Genomic DNA, 19,224 nt, shown 5'->3' on the forward strand with positions numbered 1-19,224 from the left:
CACTTCCTGGGTTCAAGCGATTCTCCTGCCTCAGCCTCCTGAGTAGCTGGGACTAGTGGTGGCTGTGAGCCACCACACTTGGCTAATTTTCGTATTTTTGGTAGAGACAGGGTTTTGCCACATTGGCCAGGCTGGTCTTGAACTCCTGCCCTCAAGTGATCTGCCTGCCTCAGCCTCCCAAAGTGTTGGGATTACAGGCATGAGCCACTGCGCGCGGCCCCTTTTTTTCTGATGCTGCCAACAGATTGCTACCTTGTTTTATTAAAGACTTAGAAAGAGAGTAAAGAAATCAGAAGTCAATATTCAGTTTTAAAAAGGTTCAAGTTCTTTAGGAGGAAAGCATACACTCTTCAATGCATCAGGGCTAGTTACGTGCTAATTTAAATCAGACAGTGATATGGAAGCAGCGGGGGCAGCAGACTAGACACGATTGTTCTTGACACGTCAGCTTCCCCACAGCAGTTACACAGATATTCTTGGTAACCTCACCTCTCCACAGAAGCTGGAGAGATAGGGAAAGAGAGAGGGAAGAACTTACCACTTACTTTTACACTGCATCCAATTTCTGGTTTGCACTTTAGCTTCTACTTCTACCCAAGATATGCCCTTGTAGAGTTTTTCCCGAACAATTGATAGGCAACTTTCAGGATTTTCTTGGAGTTCGGAATCCACCTCTTTTAACTCCTGGGGAGACATTTTCTTTAGAATCACTTCTTCAACAGCCTTGATTAGTTTCTGGGTTTCAGACTTACTCCAAGCACCACGATTTCTTTCTGTAGATATAAAAAGATGGTCTTATAGTTGCTAATCTATTTGCTTTCAAACTCAATATTAAAAATGAAATGATAAATCAGGTACTTTTCAGAAAATAATGGGCATCTCAATTATATAGACATAAAACAAACATAATTATGTGCATATTAAAATGAAATTACTAACATGGTCATGGATTCTTTTTAAGAACTAAAGCCAGAAATTATTAAATAAGTCCTTTCTTAAAGCAATGTTTTATTTATTTATTTCAAAACAGCTGTTCATCCTGTTTCTGAGAACAATGTCTCCCGCATGAAACTGTGAGGTTCCCAAACATTTAACGGGGGAAAAAAAAGCCAGCCAAATGGCTTGTATGTTATGTACATGTCTCTTGGCCAAGAGTTCCTAGTGTAACAATAATAGCTACACTGATACCAACACAGTACTTGATGAAGGCACCTGAGAATTTCTGAAGCCAATTATCTATGGCGGATGCCCCAAAGTATCGACGGTTCACCCTTCTTCACTAGAGACATTCACGGTCATGCTAAGTAAGGAGCCTCACACTGGCAGCTGTTTGGCCGTACTTTTGGTCTGGCCCACAGAATGTTCCATTTTCCCCTCAATTACAATTTGGATGAATATTTAAAAATCAAGAGATTTCCAAGAAAGAAAAAAAGATATCTAGAGTTCACAAAATTAAAAAAAAAAACAAAACAATTCAAGATTTTCCTTTACTTCTTGGAAACTTGAAGAACTGGCTGCAAGGCACTACCTGTGTGGCCGGAGCATGTGAGCCCCTGTGCTAAACAGAAACCCGATAAGGACTGTCTTCTGAAAGGAAACCTTTTAGGAAAGAGGAGATAGAGACAGGAGGTCACCAACACTGGTTCTGAGAAAAGTCCCCGCCTGACAGGCACGAACTGCGTGCCTGCCTCCCTCCCAAGGTGTCCCGTGCCACCACGGGGAAGTGACCCTCCGCCCAGGTTCTCCCACCACCAGTTTATTGGGGTCCTGGTCCACTTGGCGGTTATATTTGCACGGACAGTTACTGAAGTGTGGTAAAAATCAGCCTAGTGGGTAAAGGTTACATAGCTTCACTGAATACACGAGGAAACCAAATAAATTAGTATAGAGAACAGCTTAAGAAACAAAGCTCTCGTGGAAGACAGGTCCGCGGTGATTTCTGGGCATTGGATCGGTTATGGCTGAACCAGGCCTGTCAGGGCTTATTTCTTCAGCGAGGTGGGCACTGGGGGCTGCCACTTACGACTGCTGATCTGTGAGAACTTGAGGGCCACAGAAAGGCTACTTCGGGCCACCATCTCACCAATCGTCTTCCAGTCATTCCCAAGGAGAGAATGGTACATCTTTAACTTCTCAGTATCTCTTTCGCTATACCTAGGAGAAAGGGAAAATGTTTTACAAGTTTAAACTAACTATCAGATTAAAAATGGTATTCTCATCCCAGTACGCAGCAATCGTGGGGAAAGCTAAATGGGGCAGGCTGTCAGGGAACCCGGTCACAGCTCTCTTCACTTCCTGTTGGCGTCTCAATGGTGGTCATCCTATCAATCAATCACTGAAGTCGAGACCAGAGGCCTGGCTCAACTGAACAGCAGCCAGAGCAATCACTTAGCCCTTCTTCAGCTCAGAGCCTCTGTCCCCGCATGCTTGCCAGTGCAGTTGAAAGGGTGCGTTTTCAGGGAGCGCCTCCCTGACCCCCTTAGCCTGAAGTCCCCCTGTTGATTGCTCCTGGAGAACACCGTGCTTCTCTTTCATAGCACTGGTCACAACCTGCACTCACACGTGCACAGTCTCCCTTATTCACGCCTCTTCCTCTAGACCAGCACTGCCCAACAGAAACATAATACGAGCCTCTTACGGAGTTTAAGTTTCCTAGCAGTCATAGGAAAATTCACTTTACCTAGTTTTAATAAAAGGAACTTTAAGAATATATTTCTTACATGGACATGTTGCGTGATGAAAAACAAAAACAAAAAATAATATATTTCATTGAACTCAATACATTCAAAATGCCTATCATTTCAACACGTCATCAATATCAAAAAATATCAACGATGTATTTCACATTCGGTTCTTCATCTTGAGCCTTCAAAACCCAGCATGTGTTTTACTCTGACAGCACATCTCAATGTGGACTAACTACATTTCAAATGTTCCACAGGCCCAGGAGGCTGCTGGTAACCATACTGGAAGACACAGCTCTAGAAGGGAAGTTCCATGAGGGCAGAGATCTTGTCAGTTTCGTATACTATGGTATCCATAATGCTTGACAGACAACAGACATTCCATAAACATGCAACAAATGGCTTTACTGTAAATATGTAACTACTTAAGAAATGTAAAGTGCATTCATCCTACATAAAAATTGGGAGCAAGCCCCCCAAAACTGGCCATAAACAGAATCTCTGCAGCACTGTGACACGTTCATGATGGCCGTGACGCCCACGCTGGAAGGTTGTGGGTTTAAGGGAATGAGGGCAAGGACACCCGGCCCGCCCAGGGCGGAAAACCGCTTAAAGGCATTCTTAAGCCACAAACAATAGCATGAGCGATCTGTGCCTTAAGGACCTGCTCCTGCTGCAGGTAACTAGCCCAACCTATTCCTTTAATCCGGCCCATCCCTTCGTTTCCCATAAGGGATACTTTTAGTTAATTTAATATCTATAGAAACAATGCTAATGACTGGCTTGCTGTTAATAAACACGTGGGTAAATCTCTGTTCAGGGCTCTCAGCTCTGAAGACTGTGAGACCCCTGATTTCCCACTTCACACCTCTATATTTCTGTGTGTGTGTCTTTAATTCCTCTAGCGCCGCTGGGTTAGGGTCTCCCTGACCGAGCTGGTCTCGGCAAATACATACATTAAAGTACTAAGAAAAGCACTATAATATTATAAATGGATTTTAAGATTAAACACCTAAATATTTAAGTAAATAAAAAGCAATCTTTATAACATCTTCAGATTCCTATCTGAGTAGGAATGGTGGTTTATGTCATCACTAAGAAGTCCTAAAAAATACAATTTCTTTTTTTTTTTTTTTTTTTCTTTGAGACAGGGTCTGGCTCTGTCACCCAGGCTGGAGCACAGTGGCATGATCATGGCTCACTGCAACCTCCACCTCCTGGGATCGAGCGATCCTCCCACCTCAGCCTCCCAAGTAGCTGGGACATGCCACCATACCAGGCTAATTTTTGTATTTTTTGTAGAGCCACGTTGCCCAAGCTGGTCTCAAACTCCTAATCCAGTGATCCGCCTGCCTCAGCCTCCCAAAGTGGTGGGATTACAGGCATGAGCCACTGCACCCAGCCAAAAACAAACAATAACATTGGAGCATTTTCAGACATTTGTCTGTAAATGCAGCATATGGTGAATAGAAACTGGTTATTCTTCACTATTTTTTTTGAGACGGAGTCTTGCTGTGTTTCCCAGGCTGGAGTGCACTGGCGCAATCTCGGTTAACAGCAACCTCTTCCTCACAGGTTCAAGCAATCTTCCTGCCTCAGCCTCCCAGGTAGCTGGGATTATAAGCGTTTGCCACCATGCCCAGCTAATTTTTGTATTTTTAGTAGAGATAAGGTTTCACTATGTTGGCCAGTCTGGTCTCGAACTTCTGACCTCAAGTGATCTGCCCACCTCAGCCTCTCAAAGTGCTGGGAATTACAGGCGTCAGCCACCATGCCTGGCCTATTTTTCACTATTAAGAATCATGGCTGTAAGCCATGTGTGGTGGCTCAAGCCTCTAATCCCAGCACTTTGGGAGGCCGAGGCAGGAGGATCACTTGAGGTCAGGAATTTGAGACTAGCCTGGTCAACATGGTGAAACCTCGTCTCCACTAAAAATATAAAAATCAGCTGGGTGTGGTGGCACATGCCTGTAGTCCCAGCCTCTTGGGAGGCTGAGGCAGGATAATCGCTTGAACCCAGGAGGTGGAGGTTCCATTGAGCCGAGTTCGCACCACTGCACTCCAGTCTGGGTGACCGAGTGAGACCCTGTTCCAAAACAAAACAAAACAAAAAAAATTGCCAGACACGGTATCTCACACCTGTAATCCCAGCACTGTGGGAGGCTGAGGCGGGTGGATCACCTGAGGTCAGGAGTTCCAGACCAGTCTGACCAATATGGTGAAACCCCGTCTCTACTAAAAACACAAAAATTAGCCAGGCGTGGTGGTGGGTGCCTGTAGTCCCAGCTACTCGGGAGGCTGAGGCAGGAGAATTGCTTGAATCTGGGAGGTGGAGGTTGCAGTGAGCCAAGATCGCACCATTGCACTCCAGCCTGAGGCAACAGACTGAGACTCCATTTCAAAAAAAAAAAAAACACAACAACAACAAATCAACAACAAAAATTAAAAATTAAAATAATAATAATTCTTTGATTTTTTACTTTCTGTTTTTTTCAGTCAGGAATTGCTTACGATAAAAATATTCTAAGGGTAAATGATCACCACAACACAAATAATATAGCACAAATAGATGAACTGTTAGATTATTAGAATGACTCTAAAAATTACTCTAAAAATTTCATTCCTCTATGTGTGTCACAGGTGGAAATATATTACCTCAGCTGCCACCATTAACCTGCCAAAAGCATTCTTGTAAGTCCCATTTAAAATGTTACCTTTAGTGGATTTTCTTAAAAGTTCTGTTCACAACTGTCTAACCTCAGGGTTGGGGAAAAACAGGCAGGGCAGATCTCAGTCTGTGTGTGAACTTTCCTCACTTAAGGCTGATTTCTTTCTGTAAAAATTTTAAAAAGGAAACTGAGGTCACATCAACGTTGAAAGTTTAGGTAATGACGTATGTCTCAGTTTACAATCACAGAGCTAAGCAGAACTCAACTGCCGCTGCCAGAAGATTTATGAAAGCTGCCTCTCACAGAGAGGTCAAGCAGCTGAGTAGAAGGTAGTTTTCGGGGGTCCTTGGAATCCGAGCTAACACCTTCCTGTTTCTCCTTCTGTCCTTGAGCAGAGTGCTAACGTGCTAACCTAAAAACTCGGTCTACGTTTGGTTTGTTTTTAAATGTGGAATGTTGGAAACAAATTATAATCGGATATTGTATTTGAGGAAAAGGAAGGAGAGAATGACAACCGGGTTAAGCACCCTGGGTTGATACCACTGAACTGCATTTAAGGGACCTAATCCCAGCACTTACCTCTACCTTCAAATAGTTACTAAAAACCCACAGCACTCTGCTAAGTGCTGAAGGGAACATGTGTCGAGATGGGATGTTTGGGTTCACAAGGAGCTTACGACGTAAGCAGAGAGCAGAGCAAACAGGAGTCACAGCACATGAGGCAGCGTCTGGGGAGTGCTAAAGAAAAAGTGGAGAGAAAGCTGCAGATGCAGGAAACAGAAGGCCACCACGGCTTCACTAAAGAGGTGGGAAAGGAAAAGGCCATGAAGACACACATTTGACAACAAATACGCCATCTGGTTTCACACACACAAATCTTCGTTATTCTTCCTGCTAATCCACTGCTGTGAATATTTTGATTTATGGTATCAGCAAAGACTAGAGAAATGTTCTGTCTCAAGCTGCCAAGACTTTTTTCTTACCTGCCTTTGTAATTGTTGACATCGAACATCTTCTTTGCTCGATAGTATATAAGTTTCCAGGGCCGGGCAATGTTCCTCCCTAAAGTCAGAAGAAAGGTGATCAGAGGGACTCACGTGAAATGAAGTCGCAATTGTAAAAGGAACCCAGAACAGCCCTCATAACAACATGAACTATTCTAAGCCCCGTGTTAAGGCTGGGATTTCCTATGTCCTGAAGAAAGCTGTCTTGTTTTTTTTGTTTTTTTTTTTTTTTTTGAGAGAGTCTCACTCTGTCGCTGAGGCTGGAGTGCAGTGGCACTGTGTCGGCTCACTGCAACCTCCGTCTCTTGGGTTCAAGCAATTCTCCTGCCTCAGCCTCCTGAGTAGCTGGGATTACAGGTGTCCACCACCACGCCTGGCTAGTTTTTATATTTTTAGTAGAGACAGGGTTTCACCATGTTGGCCAGGCTGGTCTTGAACTCCTGACCTCAGGTGATGCGCCCGCCTCGGCCTCCCAAAGTGCTGGGATTACAGGCATGAGCCACCGCGCCCGGCCTAAGAAAGCTGCCTTGAAGAGCAGATACACACAATCATCAGTTTCCTTGGAGATCTCCGAAAACTAAATGCTTAGTACCCTGAGGCTCCAGCTTCCAGTCTATGCAATTTGTGGAAAGAATCCTTAAGAGGCAAAGTAGTTTTAAGATAATTTGAATTAAGAGGAAGAGAACACTGCGGTGGAGAATACAGGGTTAACAGTTTTCCAGAAGATGACCAACAATCTTTCCCAAATCAGCTTTTCTCACTTTCCCACTCTAAGGTGAAATAATCCCTCAAATGGGGCGTACTAGCCTGTTTTTCTTCGTGGATTCCATAGAACACCTAAGAAATTATCCTCTTCAAATTCAAGAGATTTGCTTTCGCTCTGATCCTATATGACAGCATGACCTTCTAACTTCACAGGCAGCACCTCCAGTCGGAGGGTTCCAGTTACAAAGCACACATATGGCAACACTTAAAAAACATGGGAGACCACGGTGTGTATAAGGATGTGCTTTGTGCAGCGTACACAAAATATAAATAAGGAACAGGAGGAGAAACCAAAACCATAACTATTGCCAAGGAAGAAAGGTAAAAGTTGATCATTTAATTTTTCACACTGAACTTGGGAGACATGAACACATTCCAAATCCCAGAAAGTACAGACTGGCAATAAGAATACCATCAGGGCCGGGCGCGGTGGCTCATGCCTGTAATCCCAGCACTTTGGGAGGCCGAGGCGGGCGGATCATGAGGTCAGGAGATCGAGACCACCCTGGCTAACAAGGTGAAACCCCATCTCTACCAAAAATACAAAAAATTAGCCTGGTGTGGTGGCGGGTGCCTGTAGTCCCAGCTACTCAGGAGGCTGAGGCAGGAGAATCACTTGAACCCCAGAGGTGGAGGTTGCAGTGAGCCCAGATTGCACCACTGCACTCCAGCCTGGGCAACAGAACAAGACTCTGTCTCAAAAAAAAAAAAAAGAATATCAGCCATCACCGCAGTTAATGTGCGCCGCCTGCAAGCAATGGGCCAGGTACCATGCTAACGCTTACCATGGGTTATCTTGTTTATGGCTGGAAGGCTGTGGATGGTCAAAGAGTGATTGTTTCTAAACTTACCAATGTGTAATCTAAACGAGTATCTCCTTTTTAAGTTGGTGATCGCAGATTTTTCCTCAGGATATCTGTCTGTGTACAGCAGCTTGTCTGCACTCTCAATGCCTGTCAGGGCTAGAAAGTCTTCCACATTTTTCTCTAACTGCTTATTTTCCTTTACAGAAAACTTGCCAAATTTAATAGTGACACCTAGGATTGGGAAGGAATAGGGAGAAAGTGTGTATTGTTAATAATGAACAAAAGCAAACCTATGACTTGGTTTTTCATTAGCAACGACAGTACCTTGGGCCAACAGTCCCAACACCTGACATTCACCCTCCTGCCCGCACTTGCAGATTTGGCGTTTCCTTCAGGGTTCAGCCCAGGCCACACCTCTTCTGTCAGTGTCTTCCCGGGTCATCCTATTCCAAAGTGACCTTTCCTGTTTCATCTATCTTTTTTAAAATAGTTTTCAAATTTATTTATGCATTCTTTAGAGATAGGGTCTTGCTTTTTCACCCAGGCTGGAGTGCAGTGGCATGATCAAAGTTCACTGCAACCTTCAACTCCTGGGCTCAAGTGATTCTCCCGCCTCAGACTCCTGAGTAGCTGGGACTACAGGTGTGTGTGACACCTGGCTAATTTTTTATTTTTTGTAAGACGGGGTCTTGCTGTTTTGCCCAGACTGGTCTTAAACTCCAGGCCTCAAGCAATTCTCCTGCCTTGGCCTCCTAAAGTGCTGGGATTACAGGTGTGAGGCACCTCACTTGGCCTAGGTTTACTTTAAAAATATCTTATGGGCAAGGCACAGTGGCTCATGCCTGTAATCCCAGCACTTTGGGAGGCCGAGACAGGCGAATCATGAGGTCAGGAGTTTGAGACCAGCCTAGTCAATAATATGGTGAAACGCCATCTCTACTAAAAATATAAAAATTAGCTGGGCATGGTGGCAGGCGCCTGTAGTTCCAGCTACCTGGGAGGCTGAGGCAGGAGAACCACTTGAACCCGGGAAGCGTAGGTTGCAGTGAGCCGAGATCACGCCACTGCACTCCAGCCTGGGCTACAGAGCGAGACTCTCTCAAAAAAAAAAAAAAGGAAAAAAAAGGATTTTATAAAATACATACTCATAAAAATTTCAACACAATACACCAAAATGGGATTCTCTACCACTCTATAATTGTGTGTAAGTGGGTAGTGCTGTCTTTTTTGCTTAATTTGTTTTGTCTATTTTTCTGAATCTCTTCAATCCCATTAATTCTGGAAGGTTATGACTCCTCTTTTTACTTTTTTCAATGACCAGTTGTATTGGGTGTCACACAGCAGATACTCAGTAAATATTGCTCATTTGTAGTATACAGCCTTAAATTTGCAGTTTATTCTTAAGTCCAATAAGCTTTATTATTGGATTTAAGAATAATAAAGGTTATTTATTATTCTTAATAATAATAATTCTTAATAAGGGAGGTTCAGAAACAGTGAAATCAAGAAGGTGATCAAGTCTACTACAACTGGCTCACCATCAATTTAATATCTGGAGAAAGAAACGATCCCTCATTAAAGTTTATTTTGACAGCATTTTAATTTTATATAACTGTTGTATCATTTCCAGTGTCTCAACCAATTAATCTCTCGTCCCTTCTCTTCTTAGTGGGAATTAATTATCTGGTCTCTTTAGCCCCATTCTTCGTGGCCACCTTTACCAGAAACTGGGCAAGAAGAGGAAAAGCAAGTGCACTTCATTTTGCTAATTTTACAGCTTGGACAATTCTGGTAGGAGACAGAAGTGAAGGCAGAGAAAGAATGCTTCTTGTCGATCTATAAATCTGAATCATCCATAAAAGAAAGGCAGGTACTAGCTCTGCATACAGGAAGTTCAACAAACACTAAGGCCCCACAAGCTCACCTTGTGCTTTAAATTCCTTAAACCGTTCCAAGTCGTCCCGGTACATCCGCTTGATTGTGCTGGTGGCCCTATCCTTGATGTTAGGAATGAACTCCTGAAGCTGTCTCACGGCAGTACCCAAATCCGCATCTGAATCATCGGCATCTCCTGAATCTGCAGATAAACATCTTGTTTCGGAATCTTCAGCTGTTTCCACATTGTGTTCTTCATTGGCAGGTTCTAACCTAAGGGGTTAGAAAATTAGGTTGACTAACATTAACACATCACTTGACCTCATAACTTTTAAACTTTTCCTTCTTTTTTTTGGTGAGACAGAGTCTTCCTCTGTCGCCAGGCTGGAGTGCAATGGTGCGATCTCAGCTCACTGCAACTTCTGCCTCCGGTTCAAGCGATTCTCCTGCCTCGGCCTCCCGAGTAGCTGGGACTACAGGCACGCGCCACCATGCCCGGCTAACTTTTTATTTTTAGTAAAGACAGGGTTTCGCCATGTTGGCTTAGGCTGGTCTCGAACTCCTGGCCTCAAGTGACTCACCCACCTTGGCCTCCCAAAGTGCTGGGATTACAGGCATGAGCCACCACGCCTGGCCTTAAACTGCTCTTAAAATGGCTCTCACTTAGGCTACTAGAATATTAAAGCAAGATGAGATCTTGGAGTTGACTCAGTCCGTGATTTTCAAACTTTTTACTGGAACTTGAATTACTTGGATATATCTCAGAGGCAGCCTAGAAGCTAAACGTGCAGCCCTAAGCCCTATTTCCACTGGTTATTTGCTCAGACTATTTTTCAAAGGTAATTTGGGCTTTTAAATTTACTCAGGTTTTCTAGGGCTGGAATAGTTCTTAGTGAAAATCGAATCTGTCTTATTTCACACATGAAGAAATTAAACTACCTGCCAAGTTTACACTTGGCAGGTAGTTTAAAGATGTACGATATTCTGTATGTTGAGGGTCTACCTCTTGATGATTTTTGCCATTTAATATGTATGTGCTAAGGCCAGGCACGGTGGTTCATGCCTGTAATCCCAGCACTTTGGGAGGCTGAGGCAGGCAGATCACCTGAGGTCGGGAGTTCGAGACCAGCCTGACTAACAAGGACAAACCTCGTCTCTACTAAAAATACAAAATTAGCCAGGCATGGTGCATGCCTGTAATCTCAGCTACTCTGGAGGCTGAGGCTGGAGAATCTCTTGAACCCGGGAGGTGGAGGGTGTGGTGAGCCGAGATCACACCATTGCATTCCAGCCTGGGCAACAAGAGCAAATCTCCATTTCAAAAACAAAAACAAACAAATAAAAAAAAGTCTGTGCTAAATAAAGAGGCATGGGCAGCATCCATACAAAAGAAATATACCAGCAGCTGGAATACCACTCCCTCGTTACCTTGGCGCCTCTTGCACATGCTTGTTTGCTGAACAGGCCTGGGTTTTCTTTTGTCGGCGCCCGGGTTTCACACTTTCTTCCATCATGGTGCCATCACCTTCTACTGAATCAAAGAGTGTGCTCTCAGAGTTCTTACTGGGCACTGAAAAATCATCACCAGACGCTATGGCCCTTTTGACAGACGTAAGCTTCCTTTTCTTAGACTTCTTCTTTGTACTGTTGGATTCCTTGAACCCTTTAAGAGCCGTACTGCCTTCCACAGTCCCAACCTCACTGTCCACCTGTGATCCTTCAGGGTATGCACTCTCGAGGCTCTCAGGCATGGCCACTGCCTCAAATTCCTGGTGATTGGACTTTTTCTTTTTTTTCTTAGACTTGTTTTTATAAGCAGGTGCTGGTAGTTCTGCAGTTTCACCATGTACGCCCACAGCAGGCCGGGATTCCTGCATATCAGCCCCAACCTCACTGCCCACTTGTGATCCTTCAGGCATGGCCACTGCCTCAAATTCGTGGTGACTGGACTTTTTCTTCTTTTTTTTCTTAGACTTTTTTTTGTGAGCAGGTCCTAGCAGTTCTGGAGTTTCATCATCCAAGCCCACAGTAGGCCAAGATCCCTGCATATCAGTCCCAGCCTCTCTGCCTGCTTGCGATCCATCAGGCATGGCCAGTGTCTCATATTCCTGGTTACTGGACTTTTTCTTTTTTTTCTTAGACTTGTTTTTATGAGCAGATGCTGGTAGTTCTGTAATTTCACCCCCTGGACCCACAGAAAGCCAGGACTCCTCCTGGTGGGATTCTGACTGAGGCAGGGCGTCCCTTGCCCACTGGCTCTCCCAGGATGCAGCTTTCCTCTGATGCTTTTTATTCTTTTTCTCCCTAACTTTACTGTGCAGTGCTTCTGATTTATGTGTATGTGACTTAGCAAGTACCTGAAATTTGTCTGTTTTAGGCTTTCTTGGTAACTCCTGTTCCATGCTCATATCAACACAAACGACATCAACATCCTTTCTAAAATGCTTTGGTGTGTTGTTAATATTTTCTTTATCCACAAGGACAACTGTAACACCTGCTTCCTCGTCCACCTCCAAAGCACTATATCTTCTCTTTTTTCTCTTTTTGAGTGTAGAAGTGGCATTTTCAGTCTCATCACAGATTCTGGATTTTTTCAAAGGAGAAGAAATGAGATGCTGGAAATCTTTTTTCCTCTTTTTCCTCCTAGTTATTTGAGACTGTTCATTCGCCAGGGAGGAGTCTCTGAAAATTTTGTGGGAATGTTTCTGAGGTCTTTCCTTATGCATAGAACACTTTTTCTTTTTCTTGGCAGAAACTGGAGTGTGGATTTCAAATCTGCTTGATTCTCCTTCCATTTTATTCCTATACGGAAATGTGACAACAATGGTTTATTTTTGCTTTTTTTTTTGAGACGGAGTCTCACTCTGTCGCCCAGGCTGGAGTGCAGTGGCGCGATCTCGGCTCACTGCAAGCTCCGCCTCCTGGGTTCATGACATTTTCCTGCCTCAGCCTCCCGAATAGCTGGGACTACAGGCGCCCACCACCACGCCCGGCTAATTTTGTTTTTGTATTTTCAGTAGAGATGGGGTTTCACTGTGTTAGCCAGGATGGTCTAGATCTCTTGACCTTGTGATCCGCCCACCTCGGCCTCCCAAAGTGCTGGGATTACAGGCGTCAGCCATCGTGCCCGGCCTATTTTTGCATTTTAAACATAGCCTCAGCAGAAAAAATCACAGGAAAATGAAACTGTATGACAAATGACAAGCCTGTAGTCATGATTACAAATTTTAGATTATTCTAGATACACAGGGGGCTCACTGGAATTCTCTCTGTCTGGTCCCACTGCCTTTATGATGGAGAAAAAAATAGTTAACAGAGAACAACAGTGCCCTGCACCATAAGGCCCCTGTCCCCCGCAGCCTCACCTCTGAGCTCATCTTTCCAACTCTGCGTTTAAGCCACAAGCAGCTTCTTTTGCTTCCTCAAACGTGCCACAACCTTTCCCTCCCAGCTCTCCATGAAATTCTCCCCACAGCCTCCCCACCCTCCTTGCCTCCTGCCATCCTTCAGAGCTTGGTTTGAAGATCAGTTCTTCAAGAAAGTTTTCCCTGATTCCTTGGGCTTGGCCTGATTCCCAAGTAATATACTTTCATATTTAAAAAAGAAACACTTATTTAGTCATTTACAGGCTGTCTTCTCTGCTTTAAAAAAAAAAAAAAAAAGACAAAGAAAAAAGAAAACAAGGAAGAAACAGATGGTTTATCTGTCTTGTTCCCCTCTGTGTTTCTACCATGGAGAAGCCATTAGACTCCATTCGAGTGCAGGATCCACAAAAGGGCTTTGCAGTGGGGTATCAGGTATCCACTGACCTCAAACCAGAAGTCGGCCTCTTTGTGAAAGAAGTTGGATATGCCTTGTTAGTGTCCAACAAAGAGCGGACATTCTGCAATACACTGGAATAAATTTCACAAGCCACTAACGTTAATACTCACATATAGGGTGTGTGCACTTGGAATTAAAATACAGAAATATAAATGCACTTTCCAAAAGAGATGTTTAAAAATATAATTTTGCAAACATGTCTTATTGTTCTCTTTGCTCTGTATTGCTTCTGGGTTTCATTTTTTTTAGATTTATCTTTGGCTAAATAACACATTTATGTGGTACAAAAATAAAAATGATCTTCATACTTCCTCTCCTTTCTTACACAGAAGGTAACATCTATATATTGCGATCTGCATTTGCTATTTTCACCTAACAATAGATCCTGGAGCTCTCTCTGTATCAGCGGTCTTTAAAGTCTGAATGCTAAGCACATTTTCTACAGAAGCTACCTAATTTATCCTGGGTAGTAAATATCAGCTGTATTAGACAAGAAATATGTTACTCCCCCAAGTCTAACACACCTGCTTGCACTGCCACATCCTCTCTCTCTCTCTCGCTGCAACAAAGGAAGTGTCCCTTCTGTCAAAGGCTATTTCCTTCCGTTATAGGAAGGAAAATGTGTGCTGGCTCCCAACCCTCTCCTGCCTTCTCAGAGAGATGGTGGTCCCCCAGGTACCCCATCTCTCTCCTGTATCTTCAGCCTGTGTTTTCTAGCAAAACACCAACAATATTTAATCTCCTCTAACTTAAAAAAAAATGCAACTGTCGTCTAACCCTAAAGTCTCATCCAGCTGTTCTCTTTCTTCCCCTTCACAGCAACATTTCTTGATAGAGAAATCACTCTTTCCATTACCTCACCTTTCATCCACTTATTAACCCACATCCTTGTAGCTCCCACCCCACTACTCCACTGAGACCGTTCCAGCAAGAGTGCCTTTGTCCTTAAAGCCACTAACTTCAACAGACGCTTTTCAGGCCCATCTTTTAGGACCTCTTAATAAATCACGAACAGAGCAAAGCAGATTATTTCTTTTTTTTTCTTTTTCTTTTGAGACGGAGTCTCGCTCTGTCGTCCAGGCTGGAGTGCAGTGGCGCGATCTCGGCTCACTGCTAAGCTCCGCCTCCCGGGTTCACGCCATTCTCCTGCCTCAGCCTCCAGAATAGCTGGGACTACAGGCGCCCGCCACCACGCCTGGCTAATTTTTTTGTATTTTTTAGTAGAGACGGAGTTTCACCGTGTTAGCCAGGATGGTCTCGATCTCCTGACCTCGTGATCCGCCCGCCTCAGCCTCCCAAAGTGCTGGGATTACAGGCGTGAGCCACCGGCTTATTTCTTTTCTTTCTTTTTTTTTTTTTTTTTTGAAGACAGAATCTCGTTCTGTCACCCAGGCTGGAGTGCACTGGCGCGACCTCGGCTCACTGCAACCTCCGCCTCCTGGGTTCAAGCGATTCTCCTGCCTCAGCCTCCGGAGTAGCAGCTGGGATTACAGGAGCGCGCCACTAAGCCTGGCTAATCTTTGTATTTTTAGTAGAGACGGGGTTTTGCCATGTTGGCCAGGCTGGTCTTGAACTCCTGACCTCAGGTGACCCACCTGCCTCGGCCTCCCAAAGCGCTGGGATGACAGGCGTAAGCCACAGCGCCTGGCCTTGATTTCTTTAAATAACATTTCCCCTTCCAACAGTTCCTTTCCTTCTTTTTTGTAAATACTTCCTAGGCTGCTCTCTGGTCTCTGGAGCCCAGTACAACCTTCTAAATATATAGTCTCTCCCTGCTAAAAACTTTTTAGGGTTCCCCTGTTATTCTTTAGATAAAGTCAAAATCCTCACAGACCTGCAAGAGTCTTCATTTCTTCATAATCTAGCCTAGAGATGGAGAGAGGTAAGTCCATGCCTACCTCTCTACCTCTCACTTCTCTCTAGGTTTCAGAAACCCTGCTATTTTCAGTTCCTAGAATACACTACCTTCCTTTTCGTCTCAGGAAGTTTGCAAAAACAGCCCATTCCATCAGGAAAGCTCTTCCTCCGCATTACCATTCTGCCCTTTAACTCGTTCAAAGAATGAAAGCCACTTTCTCAAGAGGACCTCTCTAACTCCTTAGCAGGTCTCATCTTCCTGGTGAACAGTGTTTCCCAACAACCAGCTGCTTCCCATCGCACTTTTGGCAGTTATAATATGATCGGCTTCTTGAGGGCTGGAATCCTGGCCATCTTGCTCCCAAATGGCTCCCCAGTCAGTGCTCGATACATATCGAAAGAACCGATATGCATTTATCCCCCCTTACTCAGAACACACACTTCCCGCCCTGCAGGTACGTGCCCAAACCTGGTCCCGGATTCTCTCACCGCCTTTAGGGTGCGAGAGAGACCCCGCTCTGATCCCGGGTGGGCGCTCCGGGCCTGAGACGGGAGGAACTAACTAGATGTGAATTCTGTATCTTCTCACTCCCAAAGACCCAAGCCTCGGCCGGGCGCGGTGGCTCATGCCTGTAATCCTAGCACTTTGGGAGGCCGAGGCGGGTGGATCACCTGAGGTCAGGAGTTCGAGACCAGCCCGGCCAACATGATGAAACCCTGTCTCTACTAAAAATACAAAAATTAGCTAGGCGTGGTGGCCGGCGCCTATAATCCCAGCTACTCGGGAGGCTGAGATAGGAGAATCGCTTGAACCTAGGAGGCGGAGGTTGCAGTAAGCCGAGATAGCGCTACCGCACTCCAGCCTGGGCGACAAGGGCAAGACTCCATCTTTAAAAAAAAAATTAAAAAAAAAAGACCCGAGCCTCAGTTTCCCCGAGATAAGGCGTGGGGCGAACACCGCGGCCTGGAGACCTCTGGCCAAAAGGCGGGTCTCCCAGAAGAAGGGGAAACCCACCACCCCACGCTGGGTTTTTACGTGCGCATTTTGAAAAACAGAAACAACAAAGACGCTTTCAACTTACCCTCCGAAAGCGCTGCCACCTTTCTCCCAACCCGGAAGTACTGCTGTTGAGGAAGCGGAAGTAGTAATGCGTCGCCTTCCGGCCCCCTCGGCGTCACGCTGCCATGGTAACAAGGCCGCTGCTAGGCCATGGAGGCGCGCACAGTTGCCTACCCATTTTCCTTCTGGGTCCTTTAGAGGTCAGATGGGGTAGAGCGTGCTCCTAAAACGAAGAAAGTAGGACAGAATCGCCCTCCGTTGACGTACTAATGCATGCTTGCATTCCATTTATTCCAGTTTTTGGTGAACTACAGGAACAAATTGGGAAGACAGATGACAAATCAACTAAGATAATTTCAGATTATCTTGTAAGGAAAATAAAATAGGGTAACGTGATGGAGAGTGACTAGGGGACAGTGGGTGCTACTTTAGATGTAAGAGAGGGCTCACTGAGGAGTGACATTTGAACTGAGTTCTAAATGGAAAGGGCAGGCAAAAAATCTAGGCAGAAGAGTGTTCCAGGCTGGAAGTGAGTGCAAAAGTCCTGAACTTGGTTGCTGGAGGACCTGGGACCAGGCCAGAGCAGCTGGAGCACAGAGTGAAACCACACAGTGAACCCACACGGTGACAGACAGGTCGCACACGCCCAGCCTAAGTGAATGCATGTGACTGCAGGGGAGGGGGTGGGAGATGAAGTCAGAGGTCTGCAGGGGCTATCTGGTGCAGAGGCTGATGGATGTTAAGCTTGGATGAAGTCTCAGAAGCTTAGAGTTAGCAGGAGCTTTGGAGATCTATCCCAGTCTTCCCATTTCAACGGAGTCCTGAAGAGACTTAGCTAAAAGGGCAGCTTTAACCTGGCCATCAGTTCGAGGCCATTATATTTACCAACCAAACGTTTAACCTTTTTGGATAGTGAACATATACGATATAGGCAACAAGTTTTCTCACTTAATCCTTGTAATGAGGTATTATTAGCCCCACCTTGTGGATGAGAAACCTGGGTTTACAGTAACTTGTCCAAGGTGACTTAAATGGGCCAGCCGGAAATCAGACCTATGCTCTTTCTACTACTCCACTATCTTGCTCTTCACTGTTCCACCTGACTTCTGTGTGATCTGCCAAGTGGCTTTGATTAAAAAATGCACAACCTATGCTTCCGTGAAAGTCTGGAAGGGAAGCAGATTGGAGAAACGATGAGCCTATATATGCACTCATGTTGCCATGCAAGGGCTGCTCTGGGATGTGGATGTGCAGTTGGAGCTCCATCTGGAGAAGTCTGTAAATGTGGTGTTGTCCACTGTTGATATGTAAGGCCTTGAAGTCCAGGTTCATCATTGGTGTCATGTGTTCTGTGGTGACCCCACTTACCCAGAGCCTTGTGGTGCTAGTGATGCATAAATGAACCCACAAAAGGCTGGCGCTAGAGGAGAGATTAGATATCATCCAGGTTAGTGGTTTCCAATCCTCCTCCAACTGCACCAATCACCTGGGAAGCTTTTCTTTTTTAAAATGCAGATTCTCAACTTTGCAATGGATTTTATATTAAACACTATTGATCACATTAAAATCTTCGGACATGATAATGACATTGTAGTTATACATGGGAATGTCCTTGCTACATGATGAAGTACCTAGGGTTAAATATGGTGTTGACAGATATTTTTCAGGTGATTCTGTAATGTGTGTATGTGCATGCTCACACACTCACAGAGAGAGAGCAAGAAAATGTGGCCAGTGCTGGGGACGGGTGAATCTGTTAGTCCAAACTGCACCATTTTGTAGGCCCCCTGCCATTTTGCAGACCTTGGTTAAAGTGAAACATTCCACGGGGGTTCAGGCAGTGAGAAACAGCCTGCCTCCTATCATATTCTGCTGGGAGAAAGTGACAGGAACATCACATTCCACCAGAACAAGGGCCAAACTGCCTCATCATGGGAATACCTTATCAACATCTTCCCGGGCAGCAGGCCATACCCGCGGGCCCCTCCCCGCCCAGGCCTATAATTTCCCCAGCCTGTAAGCAGCGGTAGGCACTGGCATTAAGCTGGTCTTCCACCTCTGTAGGTCTCATACTGGACATAAAGTCTGAATTTGCTGTAGAGCCGCCACTCTTTCTTTAACCCTCCCCTTCCCTTCAAAATCTAACCGAATCTAGGTGAAGCCTATATGTATTTTCATTGTATTCTTCTTTTGACTTTCAACTTTTCTGTAGGTTTGAACTTTTTCACCAAGTTGGGGGTGGGTGGGTAAGGGGATTTTAAAAAATGCAGCATCTGGCCTGGTGAGGTGGCTCATGTCATTATCAGAGCAAGACTCTGTCTCTTAAAAAAAAAAAAAAAAAGGAGAGCCTCAGATGCCATTTCCGGATATTCTGATTCAGTGAGTCTGGGGTGAGTCCTGTGAATCTTCTTTATTCTTTTTTTGGCACATGGTCTCATTCTGTCGTCCAGACTGGAATGTAGTTGCCGAAACACGGCTCATTGTAGTCTCAACCTCCTCAAGCGATCCTCCTGCCTCAGCCTCCCCCATAGCTGGGACCACAGGTATGTGCCACCACACCTGGCTAATTTTTTTAAATTTTTGGTAGAGATGAGACCTCACCATGTTGCCCATGCTGGTCTCAAACTCCTGGGCTCAGGCCATCCTCCCTCCTAGGCTTCCCAAAGCAATGGGATTACATGG

The 19,224-nt window shown here is 45.0% G+C and overlaps 1 protein-coding gene across 1 annotated transcript in view; it reads right to left on the reverse strand.

The window, feature by feature from the left end:
• Nucleotides 1-16,628, reverse strand: part of TTF1 (transcription termination factor 1) — a 29,720-nt gene extending 13,092 nt beyond the window's left edge. The window contains 7 exon segments of the mRNA XM_054502285.2: nucleotides 539-773; nucleotides 2,024-2,154; nucleotides 6,337-6,415; nucleotides 7,974-8,159; nucleotides 9,853-10,076; nucleotides 11,232-12,605; nucleotides 16,565-16,628. Coding sequence (XP_054358260.1) covers nucleotides 539-773; nucleotides 2,024-2,154; nucleotides 6,337-6,415; nucleotides 7,974-8,159; nucleotides 9,853-10,076; nucleotides 11,232-12,598 — 2,222 coding nt within the window. The 5' untranslated portion in view covers nucleotides 12,599-12,605; nucleotides 16,565-16,628.
• Between the last annotated feature and the right edge of the window lie 2,596 nt (nucleotides 16,629-19,224).

Source organism: Pongo pygmaeus, chromosome 13 (genome assembly GCF_028885625.2).
Source record: "Pongo pygmaeus isolate AG05252 chromosome 13, NHGRI_mPonPyg2-v2.0_pri, whole genome shotgun sequence".
NCBI classification, from domain to species: Eukaryota; Metazoa; Chordata; class Mammalia; order Primates; family Hominidae; genus Pongo; species Pongo pygmaeus.